Source organism: Gymnogyps californianus, chromosome 2 (assembly GCF_018139145.2).
Source record: "Gymnogyps californianus isolate 813 chromosome 2, ASM1813914v2, whole genome shotgun sequence".
NCBI classification, from domain to species: Eukaryota; Metazoa; Chordata; class Aves; order Accipitriformes; family Cathartidae; genus Gymnogyps; species Gymnogyps californianus.
In genome coordinates, this window is record NC_059472.1 from 137,112,856 (window position 1) to 137,131,364 (window position 18,509).

Consider the following 18,509-nt stretch of genomic DNA (forward strand, 5'->3'; position numbering starts at 1 on the left):
TTACAACCAATAGAACTTATGAATGCTTGCTGTTTGGTAGCATAATGAAACTGCTAACTCAGCGTCTAATTTTGCCATTACAAATAGAGTGACGTACTATTACTGTGTGATAATAATGCAAGACAGTTTATTCTTGACTGAACTTGACTGTACTGTATACATCTGCACAATTTTTTCTATTTATTCTGAAAACAAGGCAGATAGGTTTGCTATGTGTATTCATAAAGTTACGTGCCTGAATATTTTCTTGAAAACAGCTTAATCTTTAGTATTTCCAAGCACTCATAGTCCATCCTGTCTGTCCTCCCTCCCTCTCTCTGTCTTCAGAGAGAGAAAGAAATACATCTTTGTGTGTACTGCACATATACGTATGAAAAATAAACTTCCTCGCTAGCAAGGAAACCCAAGAACAATGTTGCTAGCAGCTGTTGTGCTTAAAGCCCAGTTGAGAACACTGTTCCGTTACGAGTTCTCAATGCTCTTCTCAACATCAGTAATCAACGTGCCAGGACAATCTATTGTAAACCCAAATGCCCAGGCCAGGAGACCACAAAAGCTCCTCTGTCTTGTGCGAGGGAACTGAAAAGAGGCTTTCACAGTGCTGCAGAATATGCTGGCAGACTGTGCCAGTTCAGAGCCCTCAGTGTTCCGGAAGATGTTTCTGTACAAGGAGGGCAAATCTTGTCTAATCCTTGGTTAAGAAGCTACTATAACTGTTATTTTTAAAAAATGAGAAGAATCATTTGTATGTGTTGAAGACAACCATCAGATAATTACAGGCTGCTCAGTGGCTGCATGAAGTGCAGTAGCTGAGGAACTGAAAAGGTCTTTGTGCTTCTTCCAGCAGAAGGACACCTCCTTATCTACTCTCACGAATAAAAAGCAAGATCTATCCTTTAAAAATGAACATACACCTATTTCCTCCTATTTTATAAAACATGATTCCTATAGTCAATCATTTTTGCAAGCAGAAAGTTACAAAGCCAAAGAGTTTGATAACAATAATGGTAGTTTTTCTTAAAGATGAAATCACAAGCTAATAAGCACCCAGTTCTTTGATTTTCACTTAGGTTTGTAACTTCCAGGTTGTTTTGGAAGAGTTAACCCTCCATTGGGTAAAATGGCACCAAAGTAAAACCAAATAACTTCCCATTGTGTTGTCCATCTAAAGAGGAAGGTACTTACTGGGTTTTTTAGGAAGTTTTGCTAGACATCAGTGGAAGCACTGAGCAACAATATGTCAGAGAGAGGAAGATCAGCTCGGCATATAGAATACTGGTTTTTGTAATTTTATTTTAAATGAAATTACATTCAGATACAGCCCAGTTATATTAGCAGAGATTTAAACAAATGTTTAAAGCTAACAAACTCCTATAATTAATCTCTTAGCTTCACAATTCTTTTGTCATCGATATTATGAGCTCAGACTAAATTCACTCTTTTGCATTACCCAGATTCAAAATCACAATCATGTTAAAAAAAATACAAAAATGTCTAAAGTTGCACTTTCCAACCTAACTTATAAGAATAATAAAACCATTGAAATGCCTTCAAACAAGCATTATAGGATAAGTGATCAAAGCAGTACTAAAGATTTGAAGCAGAATTTTTCCCACTGGCCTTACGTAGACTTTTCTGGCTAAATTACAAATAAAAAACACTTTGAAAAGGTACTCTTAAATTCACCAAAATAAAAAAAGCCCAAATAACTGTGTCTGAGAGAAAAGAGAAGGCCATATTCTATGGTGTGTGCTCACACTCCAAATTCCCAGGATGTGGAATGCTACTGAAACAAGGGGTTTCCTTGCACTTGATGTACTTGATACTTGACTAAGACCTCCATAGAAAATGAGTAGAAACACATCCTGCACCTGACAAGGTGAGCAGTCTGCATGCCGGAAGAGAACTGAGTACTGCTGAGTAAGGCAACCGAGACAAAGTATGGCTTAAGTGCAATCTGATTAAGGCAAAGTACGTATTTTTACGTACAAATAGCAGTATTCTACTGCTTCCACTTAAAAGCACCAGTGCACTAGAATGTGTTTAAGAGCTTTGGTTAAAAAGACCTGGTGGAGCTGGAGGTGGTTCACAGAGATAAATCTAAAGAAATTCATTACAATGAGCTAGACAGTCCCTCAAAAAAACCTTTGCCAACTTCATATTCTTACAGCCATTCAGTCCAAAGCTCCAAATATATGTACTAACAAGACAAACACGTTAAGCACACCTTTCTCAAAATACCCATCCCTTACTTGCCCCCTGCAAGACACAGCTCCCACTCTGTATCAGGCATCATCTGAAATTTTAGGTGAATGAGTGTGGCAATATTTTAGCCTAGTAAGTAAATCATGTCCAGTCCTACCCTTGCAACAGATGTAGAATTAGTCCTTTATCAGGCCAAATTCTGCACAATATTATGCTGACCTTAATCTAAAGGAATTTCTGTGGCATTAGTTTGGATTTTTAAGTGAAGGCAGAATTTGGCCCATTTTAGCACATTAAAATAAAGTGATCCACAGCTTCTGTTTGAAGAATCAATAGATGAAACAAAGTATCGGTAGCGCTTTCCATATTCACTACATGAAAAGCCCCACTCACCCCATTTGAACAGTTTACAATTATCATTTATTCTTTCCAGTGCTAAGAATTTCTAGGTTATTCACATATATCAAAGCTCGGGAAAGTGTCACAACAGACGCATCATATTGTTGCATAAGCTTATGCTTAAAAATACTAGAAAGTAGCTGGGCTCTGATCATTCTTTGGCTTGAAGCTGGAGCCTCCTTGGATAGATCAGTTCTTCCATTTGTTGGAGTCCCAGGCCAGGAACCAGCCTGTGAATGTCGGGGGTTCGTGCCCCTGCTTCACGATCACAATGGGGGTCCTCTTATCTCTGCCAGAAGGATCTGTTTCAATATAGCGTTTGGCTAAAAACAGAGAGGAAATAAAACATGGAATATATTAGTTCATTCCTTTGGTATAAAAAATACATTAGAAGCCCTCGTGAAAGAACCCAGGGCTACTATAATACAGTATTCAATTAAATTATTTCAAAGGCAATGAAATGATCAGGTAATTGCTGATTTCTCCCAGCTGCCAGTGAAGGAATTTTCCACGAGGTTAAAACAGAGGGATTGTTGCTCTGATCAGTTCGTTGCCATACAGCTGGGTTTTGGCTCTTGAACAGGAAAAAGAATTTGCTGGTACTGTGCAGATGCACAAGCTTCATTCCGTTTTTCCTATGTAAAAGCCAGTATAGTTTCCCTTGACATCACAACGTGACATCAGTACATATCGGAAACACAGCTAGGTAACCCTAGCTGCTCCAGGGAAATACCTGCAAGCGTTTTTAGCACAAACGTTGTCAGAACGGCTCAGGTATGTGAAATCACACCAGAGATGACATGTGATTTTTCAAGGAGGTGCACTCCACGTGAGTTGTCTTGATTTGTTCTGCAATTGGAATTTCCTCCTCCAAATTTAACTCGGTGAAGGGTGGCAGTGTAAGGACTTGAGAATTTGTTGGCATTCCTTTGACTATATACATTAGTGCAGGGTGCAGCTCAGTAGGTATCTCCTTTTAAATTCTTTCTCTTTTCAGTGCAGTTTCTTTTCATGGAGCTCTCCTATATATTCTTTAAAAAGCTCTGCAGCCTAGTATGCTATCTTGATTAATTTTACCCTTCATAAACTTACAGATAAGAAAGATACAATGAGTTTTAAAGCACATTTAAAGGAGAAAATAATCTTCTCCAGGATTAAATCCTAATAAGCTCAGTAACCCTTTTAAACACTGTAAACGTAACTAGATTTCTTCTACATCAGTTTTTTCACTTCTTTAAGTAATATTGATGCTACTTCACTCAGAATTCTGCCAAATTGATTTAATTTACCAGATTTAACGGATTCCTGTCGCTCAGTTTCATTAGCATCCTTCCCAATCCAGACAAAAACCTGCAAACAGAGGAGAGAAAGATATAGCTCCCATGTTGTTACAAGGATGTTGTGTACAGCAGGTAAAGTACAAAATAGTTGATTCCACTAGGAGAAAGAATATACACTATGAAAAGACTGCAGAGATACACAGCTTTCGCAAACCACAATTGATGATTTTTTTTTTTCCCTTGCGAGAGACTGTAGTTCTATCCTCTGAAATCTCACCGCCCTCTTGACACTGGAAGGCCGGACCTTTATGCACTCTGATGAAAGGAACTCTAGTTACCTTTTCCATGGATATCTTTTACAATTTGCTAAGCAAATTGGTCTTTAGGTGCAGGTAAAAACACTGAACAGGAGCTGTCGCTGGTTTGAGCTCTGCGTGCACATCAATGCTTCTGCGCTGTGATCAGTGCTACGCAGGGTAACTGCTAGACAACCCACTGAACAACCCAACAACCAGAGCCTCGATCTGCAATCCCCACATTTTTTTTTTTTTTCTGTCAAGGATCCTTTTGGAAACCAGCTACGTGTCCCAGACTTCTTTCCTTCTTACCTGAGTCAGTATATCTCAACTGTTTTCCATCTAGCTATTCCACCCACCTTCGCCCATCACTCCTTCCCACATGGACCTTGGACGTTCCTTCTCATTTCCAAAAACCTCAGCCTTTTTTTCCTTAAGGTTAGGCTGAAGAAGAGAAATAAACTGTGGGATCTGTGGCCTCCTCCCCCTTTCTCTCCAACGGGAGAGGAAGGATAGAGAGAATATACTGTGAGAAATGGATGTGCCCTCCACACCCGCAGTAAGCTTGCCTGTCATCCAAAAAGCTCTCAACACTTTCAGTTTTCAGTGAACCTGGGAAAATGACACAGATTGTTTCTGTCACCCTCCACCCAGTTCTTCTGAGGAAGTCTGTGTAAGGGTCTAGTGTTTGTCCCTTCTCTAGTAAGACTTTTTGTAGGTGCTGCTGCTACATGGATTTTGTGGCTTCTGAATACCTTTTATGCAATAAATTTCTTTTTTAAAATTAATAAATTTTAGTGGGAAAGTCAAGAACATTATTGAGAGCCTTTCAGAACGCTGCTGGGGCTTATACTCTTGCAGCCTCCATTGGTTTTAATGGGAAGTGCCTGCCGTGGTCTCACATCACGCTTGGAAATTCAATCGTGTATGCTCACACTAGCACATCACGTAGCTCAAAAAATATAGCTCCCTCTGGTATAATTTAAAGAAAACAAAACTTCTTCCATTCTCACAAAGATGATTTTTCCTCCCATCTTATGATGTAAGTGGTTAAGAATAAATTAACCTTGTTACCACAAAAAGCAGTGGTCAAGTACACAGCTTACCTGCTCCCAAGCATCCAGCAACATGACATCATCTTCAGCCAAATCGTCCTGAGTGAATTCTCCTGGGACCTCCTCAATCTAAAAAGGATATTATGTTTTGGGTTTTTTTCTTTTTTAATGATTTATCAAGATATTCTGATTTTGCACAGACCAAAGACATTTTTAAAAGGGTAAGTCCAGAAGCTGGTGTGCAATTCTTTTTGCTCCTAAAGGGTCAAGCCCTAAACTGAGTTGATGAATGTGTCAAGAGCATTTCACTAAAAGGAAACAAATCACATAATTGCATGTCCTATGAAATCAGCTCTCCGTTTGTGGGAATTGATAGGATATCCTCAGGAGAGGCAGAGGTTTACATTGTAATTGTGACTATTGTTAAGCTGGGACCGAGGTCTGCCAGAAGGAGGAGACAGGGAAATTTCCATAGAGTACCTTGTACCAAGCAAACTAAGTCAATCAGCTGGTATCAGCTGATATATTCATGCAGTTTACATTCATTAATAAGGAAAAGAAACTGCTTTGGTTTGCAGTGGGTGAGCTCAGTGATGAAATACACAGCCAAGCAAGCTTTCCAGTCACTTGACAATGGGACGTTACAGTTGACTGAGCCATCGAGGATTAGTCCCTAAAGGAAAGGCAGACTGCTTGCTTCTTCCAAGGATGTGCAGGCAGATAGGAAAGCAGTTTAATGTTATTCTGTATGAGAAGAAGAGATAATAATGTAGCTAGTGGTCAGCCCTCTACTTTTAAAGGACTGTCAAGGGTTTGGCTGTGCTTGGTCATGTAGCAGTGCTAAAGGACAGTAAGCAGATGGTGCAAAAGACATTCCTTGTCCCCACCCTGTGTTATGGTGGCCAGAAGGTCAGAGTGATCTGACCTGCCTCTTCTGGTGAGCTCTAACGGTGGTGATTCTGTTAGTAGAGAAATGCTACAGGAAAGAGGGGATTTCACAGAATTTGGAGGGAATTTAAAACAAAAACCAAACAAGTGCATAGCTCCCAGCAGACTATTATAGAGAGGTTGGTTCCTATTACTGTATTTCACAGGAGTGTTTTAGAAGCTTGTTAGAAGAATACACTTTACTACTCTCATAAGATTTTAAAGTCCTTATTAAAGGATCCTATTTGTTTTATCCCTCTCCAGATGAATGGGCTGTGCCTTAAGGAGCCTGCAGAGATAGTAGCCAACTATGTCCCCTACCTAAAAATTAGTGCATCCTTGCCAAACAGTGACACAGCGTTGTCCTCCCAGAATACACTAAGTAATTAAGCCTGAATCACTGGCTTAATACCCAGTGCACAGCTCTGGGTATTTCTGCTAAGGAAATAAGTCTTCCTACCTCCTTGAGCGCAGGCCAATACCTTAGAGGCATAATTACATGTCTTAAATCTCTATGGAAAATTTCAGGCTGCTAGGGATTTTTGGCAAGGGACATTTATTTTCCTCACCACCATCAAACACATAAGGGGCAAGGCACTGACCTGCACTTTCTCAGCGAAATGATAGCAGTCTGGCAATGCTCTGCAAGAACACAATTGCTTTTGACTGGGCAAACACCTTATCTTTTTGCATCTGCAAGCCTCTAGTCCCAGGCTGGAGCAGGCTCTGCGTGCAAACTTCTGCAGTATTAATTCTTCTGTCCGTCCTTTGCATTTGGATTGATTTAAAGCACCAAACGTCTCTAGCTCTTGCCAAGCACGGCTAACTAAGCCAGATCCCGAAATTCATTTAATGTCTGCTGATTCCCAAGGCAAAATATACCAGAAACTGTATAATTAAACAGAGAGGAAAATATCCCTCATATACTCACAATAAATCTGCCAGTCTTATTAGAACAACCATACAGGCGAGGGGGATGAGCTTCAGCCTTTGTCAAGAGTTGTGATGAAGTCTGATATTTTTTTTTACCTCCAAGCGCTTTCCAGAATTCCTCTGAAATACACAATATATAATTTATTCAGCAGTGGATTTAACATTTGATGTTTTAGCTTGTTAGATACTGTTTCAAGAATCCCCAAACAATATCTTCTTTGCTGTCTCAAAGATGGGTGCATTTTCTTACAGTTCTTCCTGCAGTTTGTCAAAACAACAATAAAGATATCACTTGCAGACCTAGACAGAGCAATGTGCAATGTCTTTCTCCCCTCCTAGGCATTCATGGTAAGGAAAGGACTGCATTCTTCTGCAGCTCCTGCTACTGACTAGTTCTACAGACTTCCAGGGCATCACACTGCTTGTGTATCAGCCAGTTCTGGATAGATCTCCATGGTAAAATGTCAGGTTGGATTTTCAAAGAGAGAAGTGAGCATACACATCTGCCTACAAAATATATGATCGCAAAAACCATTTAGGCTGTGTTTCCATGCAGTGCTGTGTATTCTCAGTTGCCTATTAGCAACCACGTGGCTTCATACTAACCTGGTTCCTGGCCTTCATTAATCTTAGCAGTCTGGCATTTAAGAACGCTGGCAATGTATTGAGCCCCTTGTTCCTCTTCTTTGTTTGCTCCTTTTCCTACCCAGGTGTAGCCAGAGTTGTTTGGCAGTTTCAGAACAAAGACATCATTGGAGTTTAGTGACGTTGCATCAACATCAACCTAGATCGAGAAAGAAATTTTTTTATTCTTCATATTTTCAACTAATGTGATCACTATTTTGCATGCTTATATAAAATATGTAGATAGATGTCGATCAGCTATGTTTTTTTCCTTCAATTTTTCCCTAGATTTATAATGATAGATGTTAGAGAAGAACTTAACTTGAAACAGGGAACTGACTTGAAGGACAAAACTTAGGACTATTTGGCAGTAGGAAAGACTATCTCATAAGGGTTGCTGATTTCTTGTCTATTCTTTGTCAGCTGACAGTGTTCACTATGCATTTTCTTATAGTTTCCTCTGAAACACGTAGATTGGTTGTAGCCAGTTAGGGCATATTCTCTTTGATTTATTAGATGGTCACATAAAGCAGTGATTTGATTTGGAGTTCTGCGCTCCTACCACATGTGGCCACCCAACAAGATTAGTTGGAGAGGCTCGTTGGCAGCTATAGCGTTTTCCGTGGGGAATAGTTGGTTTACTTAGCAGGTGACCTTACCTCTGCAATCCTGGTAATGGCTGCCAGATTCCTGCGGATTTGGAAGAGTCGCGTGGGTGGAGCAGGTTTCTGACCTTCCTTCTTGGATGTCCCGTCCTTGTAGACAATAAGCGGTTTGTTTTTGAACAAGCTCAGTAGATGTGCAGGCTCTTTGCCTTGGCTGACTCGGATCTGTACATACGTAAAGGAATGCAATAAAAGAAGCAAAAGGAAACAGGTAGTTATTTTTGGTCTTTGTTGAATAGCATAGGGGATGTTAGCCAATAATGCTAAGTATGCTAGCAAGAATGAGAAGTGGCAAGCTGAGGAGATCTAAAAATATAGTTCCAGACACATTAAAGTTAGAGCATTTGTGAGATTTTTTTGTCAATCATGCTGACACAAAGACAAGATTCAAACTTCTAACATAATGTTTAGCTGATTAAAATGGCTGCTATCTACTGTAATAAGAAAATTGCTCTTTTTCAAAAGAACTGTCATTTCATAGAGTTTTATAGAGTGACTTAATTCCCTTGAAAAACTATCTTGGAAGTTTAGGTGCCCTGTATTTAAGCAGAAGAGAATGGTTATTCATCCTGTTCATTATTTCTATGTGTGTTTATCTGCAAGAAGATGAAAAAGATGAGCATAAATCTGTCTTGCAGAGGATAACATGGATGACAAAAATGAACTTCCATTACAGATGCAAAAGATGTTATTGCAATATCAAAAACCATTGAGCTATGAAGAACAACTATTTTTAGGTTAATGTATGATAAAAGTTATTCGTATACAACCATTTATTCTTCCTTTATAACAGTACCACCTGCCAAGGTGGAGGGCTGTGACTCCCTGCCTTTCACTCCCAGAAAGAAAGGGGAAAAAAAGGGAATGAGGCATGCTGCGTAGCCAGCAGAGGAGGAGAAGTGGAGAGCCCCGGCCCTTTAGCCCTGCCCGGTGAGGCTTGGGGTAGCTGGGGGCCGGGGCGCTGAGAGGGGCGGCTGCAGCCGGGCAGCCCGGCGACTGGGGCGGCTGGGGGGGCAGTGGTCGTGCTGGGCAGCAGGAGCAGGTGCTTTTGGTTATCTCCCCGCTGGACAGACTGGTACAGTTGCCTGATAAGGATACCCTAGGACACGTACACTTGCAGGTGCCAAACTGCGGCAGGATTTTACAAATGCAAAAAAAAAAAAAAAAAAAAAAAACCACCACCACCCAAACCCCAGGAAAAAAAAAAACCAACTGCTGAGGGAAACATATTCCTGCAAAACAAATAGGGGAACGGCTTTTTAATAGTCATTTGTACTGTAGTGCCATCTAGTGACCACAAAATAGTACATGTAAACCTTTCAAATAATGCTAATACAGACGTTAAGCATAGGTAATATATTCTAGGTAGCCATGTGCATGCATAGAAATGCACACATGCATATATACATATGTGTGTGTATATATACACAAACATATATATCCCTAAATTCATTGCAGGCTAAAAGTGTTTTTAAGTATCATGTCCATTGCAGTAAGATGGAACTCCTTCAGCTTTAATAAAAAGGCTTTTTAAGCACATTATTATTGCAGCTGTTAGTAGTAATGTTATTATTACTTTAATGTTAGTATTGGCCTTAGGTGTGAGGCAGGACCATATTGTGCTGAACTCTGTCCAAATATAGAACATGTGTTAGGAATAGTTCAAGGATTAATTACCTACAAGTGTTCTAATCCTTCCTTAATATAATTCCAATCATAAATCATAACTGATTAATAGCTAAACGTATGGTCTGCCATCTAAATTAACTGTGTCTTGGTGGGTGGGGGAAGCCCTTTACTTTGGTAATTAAGAAATGGGAAGCACAGAATTGTCTCCTGCTGCCTAGAAAATCTCTGCCTGTCCCTACTCATCTTCCAGCTCTAGCCTTTCTGTGAAAAGAGACTTCTCACCTCTCCACCTACCCACCACTCCTCACTAGCAATGAAAGGAGAGCACACACCCTAGTCATGCTAGGAGTAGCTTATCTCCTCACACCTTTTAGCTGCCAATATCCTGCGCCTTGCCTTGCACACACGATTTCTGCAACTGAGGATGAGTATCCTGCTTCCATGGAGCTGCAAGCGCTACGGGATGGGAAAACCCAAGTTACGTTCCTCATTAAGGCAGGGACAAGCCAGACCCTGTCGCACAGTTCCTGCAGGCTCTCCCGTTCTGGCTGTCATGCGGCTTTCATGTCTCCCAGTTGTGGCCCTCTAAAAGTCAAGTGTCTTGTCTGGGCTAAACATCACAGCTTCCTCCGTAATCAAAAGGAGGGGAGCTCACACAGGGCTATCACCCTGTCAGACACCTGCTTCAGAGTGAGTTGCCCTGGGAGGTTCTTACCATTCGGTCCCGCTGACCATGTACAGAGTCTGTAAGGCTAGACAGGACTAAAACCTAATTTTTAGACAGTGAAAGTCAAAGGAAAGAAAAGGCAGTTTTAGGTTGTGTTATATCTGTGTTCTTTTGGACATCTACATTCAGAAAGGATGATTCAAATGGGAAATCTCCGGTGATTTTAAAAGGAGCCCATGGTGCTTGGCTCAATACAGACCACGAGCAGTTGATACTCCCAGTCTTCAAACGCTACCTCCTCCTTTCAATTCTCATTGAAATTTGTATATATTGCATGCTCTGTTGAATTTTATCCAAAAGACACTAGCCTGCACAGCCTGACCATTCAATAACCGATCCAGCTGAACAGTCAGAAATGCAGACGCCGTCAGTTCATCTTTTGTAGTATGGGCTCCTTGCCTGAGGAAGACAAGGAGAAAGACAATGATTAAGTCCAGTTTCAAAATGATCCAGAGCTTATACTGCATGACAAATGCACAGTAAACAATCTTGCATTTACATGTGGTTCTACTCAAAAGGACATAAAGTCAGCATAAAATAATATCCACAAGCTGGAGGTCTGTGCAAAGCTGACCAAACATACCATGTGTAGATGATCTGCCCTTTAGGGTAAGTGTAGAGGATAATGTAGCAGTCACCACCGTAGAACTGTCCGTACGTCTCGGGTCCCACAGGAACTCTGCCGCTGCTTTCCACACGCCAGATCTGGGGAAAGAGAGAAATCACTGGAAAATGCTGAACTTCATCCTAAGACTCTTCAAGAAGCAATTTACTGTGTCATCCCTTGAGTGACCTTTGTTTCTGTTCCCAAGTGTTATGGAATAAAACCAGGAAGGATTCTTCATGAAGTAGGTAGATACACCCTGCGCCCACTGAATGAATGAATAACGACCATCAACAAGCCATTGCAGCACACTTTTCTTTGTCTTGATGCTTTAATGCCACACGATCACCTCATAATGCTATGTTGAACTTACTTTCTTAATATCTTAAGATGATAATATGACATGAATGGCACAACGTTATGATTCATCGTAGAACTATAATTTCATTTGGGAGAGGCACACTGCAGTCAGATAACAGAGTTAGGCAGATTTCTTCCTATTTGATTCACTACTGCCCAGTTCAGTTAACAGTTGCTCTCCAAAAACATACTGCTAAAATTATACAGCAAAAAATGCTTCAGATCTAAGCTGCTTTGGCTCAAGCCTATGGACCATCCCAAGTATGAGGTTAGAAAACTAGAAAATATACCAATGAGAGCGTAGGTATTTATCCCTTCTTTTTCTTCCAGAATCCCAACATGCAGACCTGTATTCAATAGGCTGTGTTGGTACAATGCCAAACCAGCCCTGTGTAGTCCAAAGATATTCCTGCAGTGGGATATAGATAGATCTAGAAAGACTGTACAGTGATCTTTTTCTCTCCAAATCCAGGCTACCTGAGAGACACACTTGGGACAAAGAAGGTTCCTCTAGAAAGCAGACTGGATACATACATAAAGACACGGAATGAATTTCTGACTCCAAGGGCAAGTTTTCCCATTCCAGATTTCAAGCTGATGTGAGCTAGAAGTTTTTCTTTAGACTAAGGATTCTATTTAAAGTATATCTTTAAAAGGTATTGTGTAGAAGGGCAAGTATTTCTGCTGTTTGATTTCTATTGATGAGTGGTATAACATCTTTCATAAGCACCAAAAAAACCATGACCCAGCATACAGCTGACAAAGAGATTCACTTTCTACTTCAAAGTACCTTTTCTGATGGTAGAAGTAATGCTGCCACTAATGTAGTGTTACTCTACACAACAGTTTAAATGGCAAAACATAGAGTAGCAGCTTATCCCATTACAAGTAACAGAATACATTAGGTAGGTGGGATACAATTTAATACAACACAAAAATTACCTCTACTTTCCCTGAACCGTCATCTACCATGTTATGCTGGGCAGCCATTTGTGGAGACTCGTGTAACTTGGTAGCATCAAATTCAATCTGCTCAATTTTAGCCACTCTCTCTGTGACATATACTTTGCCAAAGCCATCACTTTGATCTTTATCCTTCCAGTCTTTGAAAAATTGTTTGAAAATTGGCGTTTCACCTCCTTCGGGAAGGACTTGAATCTGAAATGAAGGAAGATGCATGAAATGGAAGGAAAACAAAACTGACACAGTTACTCGAACAGAAACTTTTCTGAATTATCTGTTAGTGAAGCATTGCCCTTATTGTCGTATAAGCCCTTAAAATATTTTTTTGCTGATTTAAAAACAAAGTCTTTAACAGAGCTCATGCTCTCCTGGTACCATCACATAAACAGATCGCACCTGTGTGTTGGCAGGATAATTCATCTGCTGTATGAATTGTTCAGCATTCTTCATGGCAGCCTTTCGCTCTTGTGGGTTAGCATCTTTGCCTGGTTAAAACAGAAGGATAACAATACATGGGAAAGGGCAATGAGCTCACAGATCCTGCAAAAACAAGATGTCCTTGAGCCAGGTTCTCTTCAACATTGCTCTTGCCTCAGTCTTGAAGAAACACAGATGCAGGACGTAACGTGAGCAAGATGACTGACACAAAATTGAATGGCCAAAACAGTACCTCAGTGGCTTTGAAAACAGTTAAAATAAAAATGAAAAAAAAAAAGGGAAGGCATTGGTTTTTGCTTAGTGTGTGTGTTTCTATCAAAAAAATGCTGTTCATAATATCTGCTTGGTTCAAGGTACAAGAACACCCTGGCTCTTTTCTCTGAATCCTCCCTTGCTGGGCTGCAATGTGTTAAAGCTGCTGTCCAGAACTGCCTTCGCTTCTTCAGGCAGCACCACAGTCCAAGTAAAAGAAACTGCCATTTCGTCTGGCTGTGCTGTCCACCCTTCCCCATCCGCTGCTCCTTGTTCAGCCTTGCTCAGTGTTAAGACATCTCTGAAAGTCTTTGTGGGATGATATTGTGTATCAGGTCTGTGTCCCAGCTGGCTGTCAATGACTATACTCCAAAGACCTCTTAGGCTCATAAGATGCTCCGATAAGCTATTCATTGTATTCCATTTCGAATGAGACTATTAGCGAAGTAATTCACACTCCTCAGCTTAGTGGTCTGAAGACTTCCAGTAGAGATCATCACTGCAGCCTCCCAGTGCAAAGGTGAGACTCACAGACTTACGGGGTTTTTCCACACATTATTGTTACCAACAGCAGCAAAGTGAGGATGCACAGAGGAGCACATAGGGCCACATTCAAAGGGCCTAAATTTTATTTTATTTATTTTATGCCTGATCGTATTGGCTATCTGAGCACAGTGCTCCCAAAATGCTCTCTTTGAAAGGATGTTTCCCTAACTGCAAAGTTTTCAAGCAAAATGCTTACAATGCTTCCTGGACTGACTTTAGCAATTTGACAACGGCATCAATTAATTAATTGCTATTGCACATGGTAAAAAGAAATGCAAATGCCACCTAATAATTAATACACTGCCTCAGACAAAAAAGGGGAGATACTCAGCAGTGGATGCAATGGCAGCACCACAACAATCCAGCTACAAGATGTCCAGACCTAATTCCCCAGTAGTAGTATTCTCCTGGGAAATGTTCAGTCAAAGCAATTGCAGACACTTCTACAAGCACTGATGATACTACAGAGAAATATTCACAAGAAGAAAAGCAGCATCAAAGTTTTTGCAAGCTTATGCTTTTAGTTGATGCCTGGGACATTCCCGTTTCAATTTCACACCTCTGTGAAGTAATGTATGGAAATATAATATCTACCCATTATCAAACCTTCAGTGTCCAGATTTTTTCCCAGAAGATGGGGATTTGATGGCAATATACAAACCTTGTAGATTCGTTATGTTCGCTCTATAATTGCAATTAGATAAGCATTTAAGCACCCAAGCTTACAGATGCCTCAAAAATAGCCAGGATCCATAGGTAGGACTTGGTCTTGAGGCCCTTACTCACATGAGCAATCCTTGTCCATTGACCGCACCAAGATGAACTGTGTGCAGGACACTCTGTCCAGCCAGTACTGAATTCTTGCTAGTGTCCCAAGGGTGTTGTGTCGACTCCTTAGATATGTCTGTGTAGCTTCTGCATTTGCAACAGAAGTGATCTCTTACCTTTCCACACAAAGATCTTCCTCGCAGCACCGTTGTCCAAAATGAAGCACTCCTGAGACAAAAGCATAGCCATGGAGAAGGGGTTTTCCTCTGCTACCACGGACACCTTCATGGATCCACTTGCATCTGACACCTAAGAAAGCAATCATTTCAAATTCAGATCAACTCTGGTTTTTATAACCAAATTAATTTCTGCTCCCAAAATTACTATAAAAATCAGTCGCTATTCCTATATAAATGGCTGTATGAAATCTGTGTGCTGCTGGAAAGCAAGGTAGGCTAATGATTTTTTTGTTTAATTTCATTTTACATCCAATAGAGGGAGATGTAGTGTTAATTTTAGTGAGTTTGTTGGATCCCTGTCTCACAACTTCTTAAAATAAATCCATTTTTCTTCCACTTTCAATGCAATTGCTCATTCAGTGAACACCTCACAGTTAAAAATCCATATTTTCATCAGCCCACCTTTTATGCTCAGCTGAACTGGTGCAGTCCCTAGGTGTCATCTTCTGCTACCAAACAACCCGCACTGAAGCCAAAGGTACACGCACATGCTGAACAAGAGCATTTGAAATTATAATAAAATAGTCCTACACTGATTTTGACAAGTGAAATACCTACATTTATAACCTACAGTTCTTTAATTGGAAACTGTCGTATAAGACCTGTTGCAGAATCTGCTTTGTAACCTCTACCACCACTGTAAGTTCATGTAGACCTTTATAACAGTTTAAAATTCACTCCTGCGTGGCTGAAAAGACCTATTATTACTACTGAAGTTATTACTGTTGTGGCTTCCAATTTTTTAGCAGTCTTTATTTCCTTTAATAATTAAATATTAATTTTAAATACAGCATTATATCTTATATTGTATATTATGGAAGCACAAGATGGAAATTACCACTGCATACAACAAATAAAAATCAACTGTTATACCTACTGTGAAGGCTCACGGTAGACCTGTCTCCTGACTTTGACACTCACTGTTATATTGCAGCACATTTAAATTTAGCTAACAGAGCTCTGTTAGCAGGACCTGTGTACTTAGGGAATTTATTAGATATCCACAGAATTTTCTGAGAGTTCTTAGGAATCCAAAATTCACTGCAAGCACTTTCCTCTTCTCTAGTATTGTCTTACAGCAATGGTCCTGATCATACGTGCAGGCCTTCTTTTTCTTCTTTTTCTTTTCTTTTTTTTTTTTTCCTTTTTTTCTTTTTTTTCCTAAAACCTTGCTATAAAAATAAATATGTGCCCGGTGTTTTGGCAAGAATGGAATGATTAATGGGAACTAAACACAGCTCATAGACAACGAGGACTAAAAATGTCCTTGTAACACTGATCACCTCATATAGGCTTCTTGTAAACCCCAGCCACACATAGGGTAGGGGAAGGATCACGTAACAGGCAGGGAGAGAGGTGGCTCCATCCTGCTGTGGTCTGTGGGATGCAGGAGCTGCGGAGGGAGTGACTCATCCTCTCACGCTTCACAGCAGGTTTGAAGCTACTGTAGATGGCACCTAAAAGGTCACACACAGGGGGATCCAGTAGCACTTAGTGCTGTCAAGAGTGTTGCCACTTGTTGACCAAACCCTTCTTGTTAAGTGACTATGGGAAGGGAAAGAAAGTGCATGGTATGCCAGTGAAAGGTTCTTTTCTGTCACACAAGGCAACCTCACTGCATGAGCCAGAGCACAAAGTGCTGAAGAGAAAGGTCCAGATCTCAATGCTAATGAGATGCTTAATGCTTGTAAAAAAAATACTCTTCTTGCAGTCTTCAGGAGAAAATAATCTTTTTTTTATTGGGAGGGGGGAGGATAAAGTCTTTTCTAGATTTCATTAACAACATCCCCCTTTTCCAAATACTTTCTCACTTCTTTTCTCAAGTGGGAGAATATGAAAGAAAGGGGAGCTGTGGGGAAAAAAAGAAGAGAGAGAAAACACAGGCCTGGAAATAGTTTGGGTTTTTTTCAGAAAAAGAAAAAGAAATAGTTGTGTAGCCTTGTATATAGGTACGATACTGTATTGTTAGTTTGAAGAATAAATTCCATGCCTCTTCTAGGAAAGAGCAGTATGCCTAGCATGACCTGAGGAAAAATCGTAACTTCACTGAATGTAATCATAAAACTCCTAGTGATTTAAATGGACTAAATATTTAATCCATTTTGTTTACAGGTAATTTTTCTGGCAGTGGCAGTGTCCTAGTCAGTGTTAAGCCATTGCAGGTAAGGAAGGAGGAAAAGGGCATTGCAAAAGAAAGGAGTTTTGCATTCAAATTCCTTTGGATTTATATATAAAATATAACATAACTGTCCATCTCAAACTCTGCTAAGAATAATGAAATCATATATGACTACTAAAACTCTCACTGCTATAATCAAGAAGACAGGAAATATAGTTTGATTTAAGACCAGTTTATTCTTCTTTGACTGCACTGAGTGGTTCATAGGCCATGCTTAATTTGTTTCCTGAGTAAACAGGACTGTAATCCATTTTTTTTCCTCAAATTACCTGTGCTGTCTTGATTGACATCCTTTGAGAAACTTGTCCATTGGCTGCAAATCAACTAACACAACTGCAGTTCTGTAACTGAAGCCAAAACTCCATATATGAGGGCACTATGTGCATGAATACTGTTGAGTGTACCTAAGTAAAAAAAATATAAATTACTTACCATATATAGTTTAGCACTTCTCCTGTTTGTAATATCGGCCAGTTCATCATCATCATCATCACACTCAGGAAGCGCTGGCTTGCTCCCTAAAACCTGTACAACAAGAGAATAACAAATTCAATGTAGAGAGGGAGTAGGTTCTGTAGTATAAATACCTAAACACTGTAATGTTTTGTCCCAGTAATCGATTAATCGGGATCATCTTTACATGTAATCTAATCTAAACCCAAACTCATGGGTGACTTGTTGGCAAACATGGGTAATTTTAAATAACTGTGTCAGATCTCCAGCAGCTTTAGATCTACATGCTGTCTTTCCTGCAAGCCACCTTGCTGGTCATCTATAGACTAGGATAGGAAATGATATATAGAGAAAAACTTCAAAGGACATATACACACACAAATACACAGAATAGAAAGGTTTATGTGATCCTATTCTATATGTGTGTTTATATGTCTGTCTGCCCCTTTTCCTCCCAGTAACTTCTAAACTGTTGGCAAGCACGTCTTACAATTTTTGGAATGACATTACTCTTAAAATGTTTAACAATACTAAAATTAAAACAGACAAAGTGAAATATATGAGTTGAAATTATCTTTTAAAATATTTAAATTGACAATATAAAGTATCAGATTATGAATTCAAGAATCTTAAAAATTACAGATTCTAAATCCCATTTTAAGGGGGAAAAATTAGCTAGGGTCTTGAAAAAAATTTATGGGGTGAGAAAAACATTTTTTTGCTCCACCACCAGAATATCAATTTTAACACTGTGGTTGTTTTACAACATAGTAGTTTTACACCATGGGTAATGTTATAACAACTATCACTACAAGAAATTTACAGAGGTTCATCAAGAATATGTTATAGTCAGGTTGCCATTATTAGATCCTAGTTACCCTTTCTTAATGATCTTTCCTTAATGATTCATCCATGACCAGATCCAAATGTTACACACAGAATATTATGGATTTCTATGAAATTATGT

The 18,509-nt window shown here is 39.8% G+C and overlaps 1 protein-coding gene across 2 annotated transcripts in view; it reads right to left on the reverse strand.

Annotated features, from left to right (window-relative positions):
• Positions 1–1,268: 1,268 nt before the first annotated feature.
• The window catches only part of SCIN (scinderin), a 76,701-nt gene continuing 59,460 nt past the window's right edge, over positions 1,269–18,509 (reverse strand). For both annotated transcript variants that reach the window (XM_050891280.1, XM_050891279.1), the window contains 12 exons: positions 17,522–17,614; positions 14,848–14,980; positions 13,064–13,152; positions 12,647–12,862; positions 11,324–11,445; positions 11,049–11,139; positions 8,379–8,549; positions 7,702–7,879; positions 7,094–7,215; positions 5,287–5,364; positions 3,894–3,954; positions 1,269–2,927 (listed from right to left, as the gene is read on the reverse strand). In XM_050891280.1, the coding sequence (XP_050747237.1) occupies positions 2,794–2,927; positions 3,894–3,954; positions 5,287–5,364; positions 7,094–7,215; positions 7,702–7,879; positions 8,379–8,549; positions 11,049–11,139; positions 11,324–11,445; positions 12,647–12,862; positions 13,064–13,152; positions 14,848–14,980; positions 17,522–17,614 (1,488 nt within the window). In that variant the 3' untranslated portion in view covers positions 1,269–2,793. The remainder of the gene's footprint in view (positions 2,928–3,893; positions 3,955–5,286; positions 5,365–7,093; positions 7,216–7,701; positions 7,880–8,378; positions 8,550–11,048; positions 11,140–11,323; positions 11,446–12,646; positions 12,863–13,063; positions 13,153–14,847; positions 14,981–17,521; positions 17,615–18,509) is intronic.